Genomic DNA, 16,503 nt, shown 5'->3' on the forward strand with positions numbered 1-16,503 from the left:
TGGGTGATTCGTGGGTGGATCAGAGAGGGTTCCTGACATCCAGTTATTGAACAATAGTAGTAACACTAAGGTATTCCTGGACTCCCCCAGTTGAATTATTGTTGCAAGCCATCTGGAGATGTGTAGTGATTGGATGGGTTACCCCAAATAAATAAGTAAGTAACTAAGTAAGTAAGTAAGGCTACCGAAATGAAGAAAATTGGACATGATCTTTGCATCAGAGGATTCTGAACTTCCACTTTTCCACCTGGGCCCAGCTAGTGGCTCTTGAGAGTCAAGTAAAACACAAATTGCTTTTGCAGGCTTGAATTCTGCCCACCCACGTGCATTTGCTATCAAGTTGCTGTTTGGCAGCTCTGAAACTTTCCCGGTATCTCTGGTTGTGGCGTGGATGCTGGTTTGCTACCTGGCTAGTGTCCCCCATCTTTGCAACTCCCAGGCTTGTTTTCATACTAGACATTTTCTCTGGCATTTTCATGTTAGGATGCAACTACCCTGAATGCCACTAAAACTTCTTTCCTGGGCTGATTGCAGATAAGGAGTGTAGAATTTTTGTTAGGATCACAGTGGGGACAACAGGCTTAAATCAGGCTTAAAACTGTGGCTGGTGTGACCCATTCTGAGTCTTGGTCTGAATTCAAAGGAGGTATGTATTTTGGGTCTGGGGTTTAGCACCAGGGCTAGCTCCTTAAATAGCTGACTAAAGCTTGATGTGCATTCATTGGTGCCTCTGCTGGGTTCAGCCTTATATGTGTGAATCCTGCCACCTCCAGCTCCACATTCCTGTGACGAATCTTATATATGAACTAACAAACAGACCTGGCTTTATACAGGCTGGACTTGCCCTTAGTTTAATACTGCACAGTGAGCAAGCAAATATCTGCAGTTGTTACAGTTGGGCACACTGTTCCTGCCCTAATTGGATTAGGACTTGCCTCTAGGCATGGCCCCTTCTGTGGTGAAGCCCTTTAAGCCTCAGTAGATGTGCCTGTCCAATCTAGTCCCCAAGGGAGATGTCCTGCAGTGCAAGGGAAGGGCAGCCCTGTACTTCTGTCCCTCAGCTGGTTAATTTTCCAAGGCTTTAAGCTATGTAAGTTAGAAGGCTATGTTCTAGGTAGGGAAACCTGACAATTAGTGACTGAAGATGTTGCTGCAGGCTTCAAACACATGGATACATTAAAATGAATGAGAATTAATAAATGCTTGTAAAAATGATCATAAGGTGCTTGTCCTTGGGGACTCCTTAACATGTGAACCACGATGCAGGTGTCTAGGTTTCACAGACTTAGCACAGATGCACATCTTCATTTATTATAGATAATGAATTAATTTTTTGAGTGGTGATCCTTATGCGGCTAAACCATCCATGCATTACATAGAGAATTAGCAGGCTTGGGGGAACCTCATGATTTGCCAAACAGAAACATCTGTCAGAAAAAACCTGGGTGTTGCGGGGAGACACCTGAAAAAGCCATGTGAGGACAGATTGTGCTAAGCAGGCATGAAATACTGACCTACCAGGGACAGGGAGGCCGAAAACGAGGGATTCGGAACAGACTAGTGTATCTTGGAAAGGCTGGCTAGAACCCTGAACAGAAGCATTCCACACTGCAATGTTCGGAAGCTTCCTTCCTCATTAACATTGGCAGAGAAGTAAATAATCACATGATCTGCACATGAAAACATGGAGGCATGTCATTTGAGGATGTGGCAGCAGGAGAAAAAGGTCTAGTCCATGTTGGGTTTTTGCTTATCAAAGGTTATAGTGACTGGTTGCATGCAAGAGCTGGGCTGTTGACAATCCATTGCAGATTCTCAAAAGCAAATGCCAAATCCTGTGCATCCCCGCCCATGGCTACAAGCTGCTCTGCCTACAAGTCACTATTTTATGTCCTCTGTGCATCATGGAAGTTATGAGATGGCCTCTTGACTGCTCTATCTTGTCCGCCTCTTCCTCAGTTCACACAATATGCTCCTGTCACTGGGTGCTACTATCATTACTGTCATTTAATACACATGCTGAGCCATTTCCAGCCAGCTTCACATTTGGAGTTAAGAACAGATGGAAGTAAAATGTTGTCTTAGTGAGAAAACAGCTTTTTCCTGGGAATGTGAAAACCAGAATGCTGTGATGAGACCAGGCGGAATCAACATGCATGGCAAAGAGTTTGGTGCTTTCTTCCCTACAAATGAATTTGAAGTCTAGCATGGGATTCCTCACAGAGACAGCAGGTATCTACCAAAATAATGAGGGGAAGATGCAGCCATGTTGTGGGTCAGGATGAGGATGATAGGAGTCTCTGGAACCAGGGCTAGAACTGTTGATGGGCCAGAGGTGGGGAGCTCTTTCAGCTGAAGGGCTGAATTCAGTGTTGGAGAAGCTCTTGGGAGCTACATTTCAGTGGGCAGAGCTGAGGGCAAAGAGGCAGAGCCCAAAATACAAAGACTACCAGCACATCATGGCTTGAAGCTCTTAGTGCAGATGACTAAGTCTAGAGGAGGCAGTCTTGCTTTTTAGAATGCAGGAAAAATGTCCACAAGCCATGAATTATATAACCATAGAATAGTAGAGTTGGAAGGGGCCATGAAGGCCATCGATTCCAACCCCCTGCTGTTGCAGGACACCAAGTTACACCATCCCAATCAGATGGCTGTCCAGTTTCTTTCTGCATGTCTCTAGTGTGGGTGAGTTTACCACCTCTCTAGGCAGCTGGTTCCATTATTGTATTGCCCTGACAGTGAGGAAGCTTTTCCTGAAACCAGGCTGGTGGAAAGAGGGTCCTTAAGGGCCAGATTTGGCCCACAGGCCTGAGAGGTCCTCCACCCCTCCATGGTGGGGTGGATGCCTTGCGCAGCAGATGCTTGGGGATGCAGCATGGCAGCTCCTGCCTCTCCTCATCCTGAGTCTCCCTGCACTCCTGGCTGTCCCCATTTTCCTGAGCTGAGGCCCTGGTCACTGCAGTGTTTGCTTGCTAGTGACTTGACTGGCTGTCTTACCTTGTCACCTGTTCTCCGTGCCTTGGACAGTGTCACTGGGAAAACCCCTGAGCCAGTGTGCAGGCAGAAAGTCCAGACCACGCACTTCAATAGACACTGCAAGTGCACAAGCGTTGCTATGTTGATGAGCTACATGGTGGCACAGCCTACCTGACGCAGGGGGGAACTTCTTGCTTTGCACCGCAACATTTGCATGAACAAGCATCTGGTCGGGCATTGGGCTAGTTGTTGCATTCTGGTGGTCCCTTTACTTGCTTAGGTAGGTTGCTACCCTCCGGGATGGTGGAGAAGGCTTTCCCATTGCCAGGAGGGTCTGGTCTGGTCAGCATCTGTATGTGGGTGATTGTGGGTGGGTAGCCAGAGGTAAGAAGGAGTGGAGCTTCCATGCCTGTAAAGAGATGCATAGAGGAAGGGATTTCAGCAGATGTAGCCTGCCTTGTAAGCTGCATTTGCAGACATCCTCTCCCCTGTGTACCCACTTACAGGTGCAGGAACCTGGTTTTCTTTGAATCTTGCTATCCTGATGGGTCAGTGCTGGTGGCACCTTGTCCTTTGTCTTAGGTTGCAAAAGGTATTTCAGGCCACTGAGTGCTCTGAAGACATTTTGGACCGTAGTCCCCAGCCACTGGTCATGCCGACTGGGTCTTATGGGAGTTGTTAACTTTTCGGTGGGTTGCCACATGATGGAGACAATTCGATGGCACATAACATCTATTGGGTTGGCTCCATCCAGAGCCTAAGAAATAAGACCAAACATGTTGATGTAAAACTGATGTAGCAAAAATCCACTGGGTTTTGAATTACATGCTATGTTGAATGCAAAGCTGGCAGGTACCGCATAAACCCTAGAGAAAAAAGATCTAAACAAAGAGAATGTGACAGCTTAAAGTCTTTGGCACCAAGTCCCAGAACAGAAGAGCTGCACTTTGTAGGGTAGGAACTTGCATTAGGCCCAGGAGAGCCAACTTCCTTCCCAAACAGACATGGAGTTTTCCTTTTCTAGGCCGCAGAAGATGAGAAAAGAAAGCAAGTTGGATTGTTTGCAGTGTCTGATGGGCTGTATGTGTCTGTGCCTAACGGTCAACCACAGCCCTTCCCTATTCTGAACAATTGGAGCAGCAAAGAAATGCACAATTGAAAGCACACAATTGGCCCATAATTCCAATATAGCAATGCTTCCATTCATTCTCTCCCACTTTTTTCTTTTCCGATATCTCTTTAATTTTTAGGCTGTTGTGCCCCACTCTTGGGAGGGACATCTATGTAAATATTATTTTGTATAAATATAATCTCAGACAAATACATCCTTTTTATCTGGAATAGTCTGTAAATAGTTTAGGGATAACTTGTATACTCTAGCTAATTAAGATAAATGGTATGTTTGCATTCAGCAGTGGCTGACCAAAAACAATGCTGATTTGGCTGCTTTTTCTAACACATGCCGGGCTCCTGCTGTGTGAAGAAATGGCACAAGATGAAAGTACTGGAGGGGCCAATAGATCAGAGAAGGATTAAGGTAGTCCAGGAAGAAAACAACAGTTCTAAGAGCTTATACAGAGGTGCAGATTTCATGATCTTGAAGCCCACTCACACTGGGAGTAGAGTTGTCTGGATTTTGTTAAATCCAATCTGTCTGTGTTTCACAGATTGTCAGCTGCCTTTTGATCCATTGTCTACTTGTTGACAGAATCATCTTTATTTTTAAGGGATATATGAGAACTTAATTCCACTTGTGCGAATGTGCATTGGTGCTCTTTTATACCTCTGCCAATATGCATTAGCACAAGTGTGAATGTGCACACATTCTCCATCTGCTACAACAACAACAGTAATAGTTCACAGGTCTGAATGACTCAGACAGAGTTAGTCTGCTGCAGAATCTACAGGTCACATTCACAGAAATCAGAATTCATTTAACTCTACTGTGGATTTCTCTAACATTCCTGATTTGGAGGCTTGCTATTAGTCAATGTTGTCCCTGACTCCTACCTACCCGTGTGGCTGAGATGCTGTAAGTGACATCATGGATGGTGTAGGATCAGAGGAAGGCAGGAGGTTCTTCGGAATCATCTCTTGGAAGGTCTATGGTCAGTCTTCTGTAGATCGGCAAATGCTTCTATCTCCTACCTGTTTGACAACAGCAATAACAATCTGGCTTCCTTCCCACCCTAAATTTGGCTGCTAAAATGAGGGAATGGTGAACTTTCAGTTCTGGTGCTGAAATCTCCCCCCCCCCCCCCAAAATCCCTTAATTCTATGTGTGCGATTTTCCCTGTCACCCTACTCACTGTTTTGTATGCAACTCCCGTTGGTGGAGTTGCCAGGCTCTGCACAGTAAACAAGCAAAAAGAACATCTGACTCTTGCTAGCTTGAAGTTTGCCACTGCCTGGAGATGCTTGCTTTGTCTGAAGAACCTATTCAGCCAGGGTAAGGGTCAGACTAGGTGAGCTGCCGTGGAAGGTGCATGATTCGCAAGTTTGTCCATGGCTGCTGGTCAGGATAACAGCTATATGTTGCCTTTTGGTTTCAGAGGCAGCAGTCCTCTTGGTTCTCCTGGGAATGGAGACAAGGGCTCATCATTTACTGTTCATATTTTTGAAACATGAACAAAAATCTGTGAACAGCAGCAGGTTTGGAGGTGTGCAAAAGAATCTCCAAGTCCTGCCCTTAAAGAGCTGTTGTAGGCCAGACTGAGTATTTTTGAGAGAATGATTGGATGTAGGACAGAGCTGTCATTGGCTACACGGCTTTCTCTGATTTTGTTTTAAATTCGACTGAGCAGCAATTCTGTGCCTTTAGGAAATGCATAAACAAGCATCAGTACTACACGAGGAAGAAACTTATAAGGGATACTGTTTGTTCTTTCCAAATGGGTGTCCTAGATGGGATAATTTGGCAAAGGCATGTGGATCAGACCCAAATAAAATCATGTTTGTTATAGAACAGCATGAGACAGGGAACAATGTTTCTGATCACAGCAGGCTTTCTAGTAATATAGTCAGTGTGAACAGCGCTTAGAGATGGAAAAAAAGGTCACATCTAAGCCAAACATCTGCTATTGTTCACTGCACTCACATGCTCACAGTGTTGGATTCAGGCCAGATCTTTACACCAGAGCAAATGTTCTACTGTTTTCCAGCAACCCCTTCCATGGCAAATTCTTGCAGACAAGATGTTAAGGCAAAGCCTTAAAGTGCCAAGTGCTGCAAATTTACAAGGAAGACTTGAATGGAAAGCTGAGTGTGATGGTGATGAATGGTTTGGGAGACTATATTCTGTCATGTTGTCATCATAGCTACATAGGTGTAGGCCTGATTTGTGCTTGGATGTACGGTAGTCACTTGAGAATCATAAAAAAGAAGATAATTTGGATAGCATTTGCAAATGTTTACTTACATGTATAGATGCTGGGCTTGATGGGTCATTCAGCTGGGTCATTTTGACCACATTTTACCCAGTTCCAAGAAAAGAAATCAACCACAATGTTGGCAGAGGTCATTTCAAGTGCAGTCTCTTCCACTTAGCAAACCTATTGATTAATAAACTGTCCAGGCAGGTGAACAGGAGAAATCTTCTAGAATCCATCTCAGAGCTGGGCATGGGCAATAACCAGACAAGCAGCAGACAAAAAACACCGGATTCTTCTGGAATCTATACACAGGCAAGTGAGAGGAGACCAAAGGAGATACACTCTGCTGGAAAAGGGGTCTGAGGGGTTTTTCTTTCTCAGTACCAGTGCTAACAGCAGCTTTTCCAGAAAGTAGAGGAGGAGATTGTATCAAGGTTTCCTCCAGTGGTAGTGCAAAGGTGTAGGGTTCCCTAAAGGAGGGGGCAGACCTGACACAGGCACCAGTAGTACTTCTCCGCAGGGACTGCAGGTCTCCAAAGAACCAGGTAGACAGCCTAACTCAGGGCTGTGCCAGCTATACTGTCTTTTCTCGTTTCTTTGCCATTTGCTGCAAAATTGCCACTTTAAATCATTTATTGTGTCATGCTCTGAATCTGGCTAACTCTTTCCTATTCTGTACTTTTTCTGAACCCCTAATAAACGCATTATCCTGTTTTTATCACAACCTAGTCTGTGTGCTCCAAGGATGAAAGGGGGGGTAGTACACAAAGGGGTGTGCCACATCATTGGCGCAGTCAGGCTTATGTAATACTAAGTTGCATGCAATGTGCTGAGCAAAACCTGTAACCTAGTTCTGCTCCCTAAGGACACACTGGGGCTGCAGAGATACCCAGCACAAGAGACACCAGTGGGATTCCTTGCCCTGGGACTGAACGGTGGTGGCCGAGACCAGTTTACTCTAATAAACCAGGCCCTCAACAGTATTTAGAATTAAGTATTATAATTTAAATAGAAATGCTGTACATCTCACAATGGTATGGAAGACTGTGACCAGGTGACCTGTGTGTCTTCCTCAGTCTGTGGTCCAGATGCCATTGATAGGCAACTTCAAGGATCAGCTTTTACTTCTTGTGATGGTTCTTCTTCAAACTGATCAGGCAGCTCTCCAAACAGTTTCAAAGCAGCCCTTCAACTAGAGATGACATATGGCCACTCTGACTGGAGGCTGGGATACCCCCAGAAGCTCAATGTGTTGGGAACACTGCAGGACCTCCACTCTGCAAACCTTCACATCCATGAAGAAGGGGGCTGTATTAAATACTGTCAAATACCCATTCACACAGTTCATTTGTGTCTTTAAAACTTTTGTATACTGTCCCATCACAAATGTCTCAGTTTAAACTTAACAATAAAATAATTATTACACTTATCAGTTAAAAATAACAACAGTAAAACTGCCAGGATGTGATTAACTAAAATTGCCTCATTAAATGCTCTCAACTACCTGACAGACTTTCCTGGGGGTCCACCAGCTAGAAGGCCCTTTTCCCTGTCGCCATCCTCCAGCTTCCCCTGAAGAGGACCTCAGAGGCTAACAGTAGCATGGAGGGTAGGTTCATGCAGGGGGGCAGCTCCAAGTGATGTAGGGCTGTGTAGGTCACAACTGCTGTCATGAGCTGGGATCAGAAATATACATGTAGCCGGTTCCGCTGGGACAGAACTGGCATTATATGCTCAGTCTTTGTGGCCCCCACCATCCATCGGGCTACCCTACTTTGAACAACCTGCACCTGCAGACTGTCTTCTAGGGCAGCTCCATGCAGAGTGCATTGCAGGAATCTAACTTGCATGTAATCAGAGCAACACCACAAGTGGCCTCAGAACAACATGGTTTGGTGGTGTCCAACTGCGTGAAAGGGTTAATGAGCTCCACCTTGTTTGGTCTTTGGGAGAGAAGGTTTGGCTTAAAAGGGATTTGACTTATGCTGTTTCTAGGTTACAAACTGTAAATCCCAATCAGTATGAAAGCTGGTTTTGTTCTAGTGTTGGTGGCCTGTTTTTTGTTTTTGTTTTTAAAGGAAAATGAAATGCAAAGCAGGGCCATGACTAGGACTCTTACTTTTTTAAGAGGCCAGTATAGCATGATCGCCACAAGAACTTGTTGGATTCTTGACATTAACAGCTAACTGAAAAGGAGAGGTTAAAAAAAATTGCCATGCTGGTGCCTTCCAGATATACTGGCTATCCAATATTTTGTAGTCCAAAATATCTGTCCAAATAGCCATGATATTGAGCAAGAATTTGTTCTATGGTTTCTCTGTACCACCGTGGCCTCTTGTCTGGGTTAACTGAACCCATTTTCCATGTTTCTAGTATGCAACAGCCCCAGAGTCCTCTGGAAATAGTGGCACTCCAGCCATCTAACCTCTATTTGCAGGCCCATGAGAAAAGAAGCAGGCATCATAGGCAGGGACTGATGCACCTCAGAACTGAATTTCAGGCATAATGGCTGTGTCAGAGTCCAAAACATGGCAGCAGCTTAAACTTATGAACACCAGGACTCACACACCTTAGTCCACAGTATTAATTAGTGTTCGATCGAACTCCAAGCTGACAGTAGGTAAGCACAAACCAGGAGTCAAGACCCAGAAAGTCCACACAAGGAGGAGGTACCTTAGGAGAAGGCACAAGGTCGAGGAACAGGCATGTGTCCAGGGTGCACAGTCAAGGATCTGCATAGCACTAGGAAACACCACAACAAGTCAAGGGCCCTTCACTGTTGAGACAGCTTCTGGAGGGAAGAACCAGTTTTTATATAGCTCTTCCCTCAGAGCTTCCAGGTGGTGCTCATAAGGGCCCTGGTAGCTGCAGTAGGCTGTGGGTCTAATTCTTCAACTTCCAAGTTTGTTATTCTGGCCTTTGGCCAGAAGATGGAGCCATGAAGCTGCCTCAAATCCTGACAGGCTGGTGGAATACATTACAACCATGGGAAGACTCAGTGGGGAGGATGGAAACCATGGTAATATAGAAATCAGTTGATTGTCTGTCAAGTAGGCCATGGTAAAAACGCAAACCACGGTAATCATGTAGGGCTGCTTCTCATGTTGTGTAAGCTCAGCCAGTGTGATAGCAAGGTTGATATCTGGGGGAGTGGGTTGCATTTGGCTCAGGTAACCCACAAACTGCACTCCAGTTCTATGATTTCAGTCATGAAATAAAAGAGAGGAATCCATTTAGATCCTCTCTAAAAGGGTGCTGAGGGCAAGAAGCAAAATATCTAAGCTTTTGCTTTAGACATTTGATCTGTACAATTTTCACCTGAATTGTAATTTGGTTTTCTGGCAAGCTGGACATGGAAAAAGATTGACCCCCTCCACACACACACACTCAGCTGGAAATTATGACACCCCAGTGATTCATTGTGAATTGAGAACTGAACATAACATGTGCCTGGAAAACAGCACCACCATGCTTCATCTACAGAAGGGCTCAGGTTCAGCCTCTTCATTCTTAATGAAATGGGAGCTTCTGTTGCAGGGCTGGGAAAGGTCCTTCCATCTAAGACTTTGGAGATCCTCTGATAAAGAGAACAGGCAGTAGTGAGTAAATTGACCAGTGATTGCCAGTTTCACATGCTTATGCTCTGTAAAATTGTTCAGGAACCTTATGTTCATATCATGCCGATGCTTCATAATCCCCAGTGAACTCTAGTCCCTTTCTGGGCTTAATGCAAAGTGCTGCATTTAACCTTTAAAGCCCTAAATGACTTGAGGATAGGCTGCATGAAGGATTGCCTCCTTCCACACATACCTGAGATCATTATCTCTGGTCCTTCTGTAGGTGCGCTCGCTGAGTTAGGTGCAATGGAAGGTTATTGGGGAAAGAGCCTTTTCAGTGGTGGCTCCCCATTAGTGGAATACCCTCTTAGTGAGGCTTACCTGGTGCCTACATTGTATTCTTTTTGGTATCAGATGAAGACCTTTTTGTTTTCACAGGCTTAAAAATGATTTGGGTAAATAAAAGGTTTTGTTGTTCTTTTTTCGAAACTATCAAGGTTTGCTTTAGCATCTTTGTTGTACTGTGTTGTTGACTGTATTGATTTTATTACTTGTAGCTGTTTATATGGTGTATTTTCTCTTGGATGATTGATGATGATGATGATGATATCCTGTCTTTTTTCCTCTTGTGAGGAACCCAAGGTAGCTTAAAAAGTTTTTCTCCTCTCCATTTTATCCTCACAGCAAATCTGTCAGGTAGGCTAGGCTGGGAGTTGCCCAGAGTCAGAGAGCTTTCATGGCCAAGTAGGGACTAGAATCTGGATCTTCCAAGTCCCCAGCCCTTTTCTTTAACCATTACACTGCACTGATATAGTATTTGGTTATTATAAAGCATTATAATATACTGTAGTATTTGTTTGTCATGAGCCACTTAGAGAACTGCATGGCTTAGAAATGGTGATAGAGAGGTGAAAGTTGAGCACCTTATCTGAAGGATTTTTGCCTCGCTTCTGGGTAGCCAAAGCCATAAGGGAGAGGGTCCTGGAGCTGACTCTCAGTTTGCATGGGAAAGTGATGTTAGTTGATAGGCTTGTGACCGGTAAAGTAAGTGCTCCCAAATCATCGGGTTTGCATCAGATGCACTAAGTCTCCTTGGCAGTCTAGCTCACGTGGAAGGAGTTCCCTGGAGGAAAAGAAAATGTGAAAGCTGCTTTCCTTAGATGAAAAATTAATAAGGAAGCTACCCCTCTATCTGATTTTGGATTATGTAATAACTCTGCTCCCACTGGCAATGTTATTTCATGGAATGTATGACTTGTCTATGGTAAAAAAGAAATTCCTGCTAGTAGTTAAGGAAGCAATCCCAAGCCAACAGTGTGCAGGTCTTGGAAGGTGGTGTCTTCCGAGCTTGTTGGTAGTGGCAGGAAGGCTATACTGATGACCAAGAGGGAGGTCTGCTGGCACGCTGTCGGGAACTGGGGTTCCTCCTTTGCGCATTCAAAATCCACAGACCTTTTTCCTTGCAAAGCATTCTTTATTGACCAAAAACATGAAACACCCAAAATGCATCTCTGAGCATGCACAGAGCAGTTTGTTGATCCCAATCTAGTATTCACCTCCAGGAACTCTCCCTATGAGCATGCCTGGGCCCCATCCCCTTGGGAGGGATCTTCTGAAAATGAGCACAACTCCTCTCTGCACCCCACTCCCCTACTTGGGCTGCCCTCCTCTGCTGACCCTGCATCATGTGCTCAAGAGCAGGGGCCACGTTGTCTGTGCCTAAGAAACGGCCCTGTGCCAAGTCCCCTCCCACCAACCATGCATCCTGGCCATTCCCAGAGGCTGCCTGCCCACCTGGGGAGTCTGGCCTTGAGATAAGTGCCTCTGCCTCCCTCATCTTGGTGTCTCAGGATGGCTCACATTCCCAGCCCTCCATTCTCCTTTTGATTCCTCTGAAGCCCCCCTAGCAGCCCTTGATGATGAGCGTTCCACACAGCCATCTTTCTCACCCCCAGCACTGGTTGTCCCCTCACCACCCCTGCAGCAAACTCTACTGGCAGGGCCACGTCTGTGCTGGTGGGGAGAGAAGCCACAGCTCTGCAGAGTCCTATGGCTGTTTGTTCCCCTGATAGGCCCAATACAAGGGCAGTGAAATGTACCAGTGAGTTTGGTGTAATCAGAGTTAATGGAATGGAGAAGAGAAATGTACAGGACAGCAGGGTAGAAAAGAAGGAAAAGCCGCTCTTCCTTGCCACAGCTACTGCACAGGATTTTGGATGGGATGGTTGTTCCCAACAGGAGGAGAATGATGTAAGCCACTATGCGTTATTTAAAAGAAAAAAGCAGGATATAAATATAATAAACAGATAAATAGCAAAAGATTTAGCAGGGAATCCGATTTATTAATTAATGAGAAACGCTGCAGTCACTTGTTGCTGCAATTGCCCATTTTACTTAGTGATCGTGCTACATCGCGGCATGTGTTTTGTTCTTCAACATGATTATCGATACACGTAGAAAGCACACTGCAGAACAGTCTTCCTGTGGCTGTGAGGCACGTAGAATAAGCAAGAGTCTTTTTATCCAGGATATTAATTGGGGACCTCCTCTCGCTTTTGGTTATATCGTTAGCTGTCACTTCTCCATGCAGTGGAGCACTGAGCTCAATGGCATAAAATAGTTTGGCAAAAGTGGCTGAAGTGACTCTTGCCATCTGACGCTGTGGGGTGAGGATTTATCAGGGACAGGGACAAAGCCCCCACCCATGAGCTCTGCAATGGAGCTGCTTTCCTGCTTGGTTGCATCGTCCCATATCCTCCAAGCCCAAGGTTCCAAGCCTGGCCTGGGCCCACCACTGGTTTCCCCAAAGCTCTGCTTCTGGCTCAGGCCAACCTGGCTGCATGTCACAGTGATTGCTCAGGCTTACTGTATCTTGCTGTTTTGCTAGGTGGTGTATTTTACTGCCACGTTTCCATACCTCATGCTGGTAGTTCTACTGATCCGGGGAGTCTCCTTGCCTGGGGCATCGAAAGGGATCCTTTTCTACCTTTACCCAGACCTCACTCGACTCAGCGATCCCCAGGTAAGTTAAACCCTGAAAAGAAGAGGCTTGTTTATGTGTGTCTATCAACATGGTGTGCCTTTCTCCTCACTATCCTGTTTCCTTTTATTCTCTTCTTTGGTCACCTTTTAACCCTTCTTTGCAGCCTGATGATTTGCCTTCCATTTCCTCCTCCTCTTAGCCTTTAAATCAGGGCAGTGGAGACTTTTGTGCAGTGTAAACAAATGCAGCACAGAGCAGGCAGAGCAAAAATTTCAACAAAGAGGAAGCAAGCAAGCAAGCAAGCAAGCAAGCGAGTGAGTTGTTAGTGCAGGTAGTGATCTTTGGTGTGGAAACTTGACTAGGAATAGCAGTGTGGTGAAGGTTTCCTTGGGCTGAAGTGCAGGGCCCATTGTAAAGCCTCCTTCCCCGGACGATCACCCCAAAGACAGTAAGTGATGAGAGCTGTGGCAGATAGGCCTCCTGTCAGCACCTAGGCTGGCACTGGCCCACTGGGGGACACTCGGGTTGACAGTGCTTGCTGAAGCAACCTTTCATCTGATTTATTTTTGTCACATGGTTTGAGGGCGGTCAGCCAGGCATATGCCTGGCTATAGATGCTCATTTTATAGGTTGTTCCTGAGAATGTTACACCAAAATGGTGCTTGTTTCTAAGGAGCTGTGCTTGGCATGAGGGCATCAGAAGCAACTCTGTTTTATCCCATAACATCATGGTGGCACTGGATTTGCATTTAAAACATGACACCACACTCGTATGTTCTGAATATTCCTCTTTCCTGGTAAACAATATTTTTCTTTTGTTTTGCTTTTTCCACTGATATATAAGAATATATCCGAGAGAAAGAGAATGAGAAAGAGAGAAAAGATACGATATTTAAGTGGGGAGTGAGAAGCTTTCAGAATTCATCCTTCTAGCATCCATGGACTTCCTCCTGTGCTCAGCCCAGTCCAGCCCGAGAGGAAATCCATGAAAGCTCACAGAGCCCCTGTTGCCCACCTAATCAGGTGCAGCTGCCCAAAGAGTGGCCACAGGATGGGGAAGAGGAGCACCACTAGCAGCCATGCCAGGCACCATTCCTGGTGACCAACCTTCTTCCCTGCCTATGGCAGAGTTGGGCACAGAAGAGGGGTGCTGCTACCAGCCATCCCAGCAACCAACCTGCTTCTCAGCCTGGTGCAGCCAATGGACAGCACATGGGGCTTGATGCCTGGTGGGTGTCCTGGGAATGCTGGTGGCACTCACCAGGAATGCAGGCTCGAGGTCGCTTGAGAGCCGCCGTGAGTTTGGGGATCTGAGCCCATGGAATCCATCAGATTCCCATCCCCAGATGGTTCCCTTGGAGTCAGCCTCTCCCAGCTCTGCCTGCCAGGGTTCTCTGTCCAGTAGCAGGCAAGACCTGGGGACAGGGAGGAGGGGCACTGTTTGCAAGCCAGTGCCCACCCCTGTCCAGGTTCCTCTCGCACAAGCGGCAGGATGCAAGTGTGTGTATTTGAGGGTGGATTCCTGGGACAGAGCAGGGCTTCACTTGGTGTACCACCCACCCCGCCACACAACAGTATCCCTTCCTGAGCAAGCTGAGACCTCCCAGCACCAAGGTGGAGCACTTTTCCAGCCTCAGAGCTGGGAATCCAAAGGAATCTTACTGATGTTGAAACTATAATTAAACATCAAAAAGACTGGATTGCTCTGTCCAGCACTACTAGCTACTGTGCATCTTAGCCATGGGCATGGGACCATTTGCTGTTCAAAACAGATCTTGGACTGACTTGTCTCCTGACATCTCTGAGTTTGGAGGAGGGAAATTCTTTTCTGGCCAAAGGGTGTAACTTCCCAGTGAGGACGGAGTTCTGGAATCTCTCCCTTGGTGTGCATTAGAAATGACTCAGAGCACTTCCACAGGGTGGCCTTCCTCAACCTGATAAGGCCCAGATGTTTTGGACTGTAATCCACATCAGTCCTTGCCAGCCTGGCTGATGGTCAGGAATGCTGCAGCTGCAGTCTGAAACATCTGGAGGGCACCATGTGGGGAGGTCTGCTGCAGGCAGCATGCCTGTGATGACTAAGTGTAAGCCTCGTGGACACCAGAGTAGTGATTGTGAATACATAGCTAGCCTTCACCCTTCAGTGTGTACCTGATCTCTACTTATTGTTATTCTCTTGATCTTCATTTAAATATGTTCTGATCCTATCAAATATACTTACAGCATCTTACAGTCTAAAGTAAAAACAAGTTGCAGTTCTGCCAGTGAAAACATCTGCAACAGCAGCATCAATACCAGCAATTGTGATCTCTGTGGCTGGTCAAAAGGTGTTCATAGTTGCTAATGATAGCTGGCCCCGGGGAGGGGGGGGGTGCATGGCTAGAATACCCATTTAGGGCTGAAGACATGTAGGTTCAAATCCCCTCTTGGTCAGTCTTTGGGCAAGTCACCATCTCTTAGCTTGATCTACCTTACAGGGCTCTTGTGCAGATTCAGTGAGGAAAGGAACTGTATATGCCACCCTGAGCTCTTTGAAAGAAGGACAGGAGGGTGATAAATCAGTGATAAATTCATGGGAACTGTATCCCGTTTTCTGGTCTGCAACTCATGGAAGTCAGTTGGGTGCACTGAGGAGTCTGAACTTGTTGCTGCAATTGTGACATACAGTGAACTTTGTACATAGTATGCATAGATCCATTTTGTGGCGGTCTGGTGACATTTTCACTGCTAACTTTAACAGTGTTGCTTGTAGCCTCCTATATGCTTTTCATAACCATGAATAAGCAACTGTTCTCAATGCACAGAGTGGTCATGGGGTCACAGCACAGAGTTAAACAGATCTGGGCAATCTGCTCTGAGGTACTGACTGTAGTTTGGCCTCCAGAGCTGCTGCACTTTCCCCCATGCTATACTCCTCTGCTCTTTGGTCACACACTCACTCTAGTCTGCCTCGCTGAAGCTTCCCCTGCCAAACTACTGCTTTTAATCTTTTCAAATCCTTGCTCAGGCTGAGCTTCCGTACTAGCACTTCACATGGAGAAGGTGGCTCCAAAGGAGATTAAAGGGGAGCCTGCCTTCAGGGAAAAATATAGGTCAATGAAACCTTTTGTAACCCTTTTAACTCTGCTTAGGCCAGCCTTGAATCTGGTGAATTTTTGCTGAAATAAGTGAAGAAGGGACAACTCCCACCATACTGGCTGTGGATGGTGGGAGTTGTAATTCCATGTATTTCGAGGGCACCAGATTGGGAATGGCTGGCATAGCTTTTATCTGGCCTGCCCTTCCAATGACTGAATGCCTGTGCAAGAAGCAGCTCTTTTAATAGGTATGGGAATCCCAGCCTTTTCTCTGCTGCAAAAGTGCGGAGCTGGGGAAATCGGCAGGGCAGAATTGCTCTCGCTGTGTGTGGGCTGAACCCTTTCCATCACCAGTGGTGCTTCTCTTGTACAATGTGCACTTCCACCTGCTTTCTCCCTGGTCAAGATTCTCAAATGTGGATTTGTTGTGTCTGGTGAGGGGAGCTGTTGCAGGAAAAGAAAGAAAAAGGAGGATTATGCAGCTCCAGTGAGCAGTGTAGTGGCAAATTTAGAAGTGGGGGGTCCCCTTACGATAGCGC

The 16,503-nt window shown here is 46.1% G+C and overlaps 1 protein-coding gene across 2 annotated transcripts in view; it reads left to right on the plus strand.

Annotated features, from left to right (window-relative positions):
* Nucleotides 1-16,503, plus strand: part of LOC123016538 (sodium- and chloride-dependent GABA transporter 2-like) — an 84,497-nt gene that overhangs the window by 43,190 nt on the left and 24,804 nt on the right. For both annotated transcript variants that reach the window (XM_044417049.1, XM_044417050.1), the window contains exon 7: nucleotides 12,792-12,926. In XM_044417049.1, the coding sequence (XP_044272984.1) occupies nucleotides 12,792-12,926 (135 nt within the window). The remainder of the gene's footprint in view (nucleotides 1-12,791; nucleotides 12,927-16,503) is intronic.

This window comes from Varanus komodoensis, unplaced genomic scaffold, assembly GCF_004798865.1.
Source record: "Varanus komodoensis strain SLA01 unplaced genomic scaffold, ASM479886v1 scaffold85, whole genome shotgun sequence".
NCBI classification, from domain to species: domain Eukaryota; kingdom Metazoa; phylum Chordata; class Lepidosauria; order Squamata; family Varanidae; genus Varanus; species Varanus komodoensis.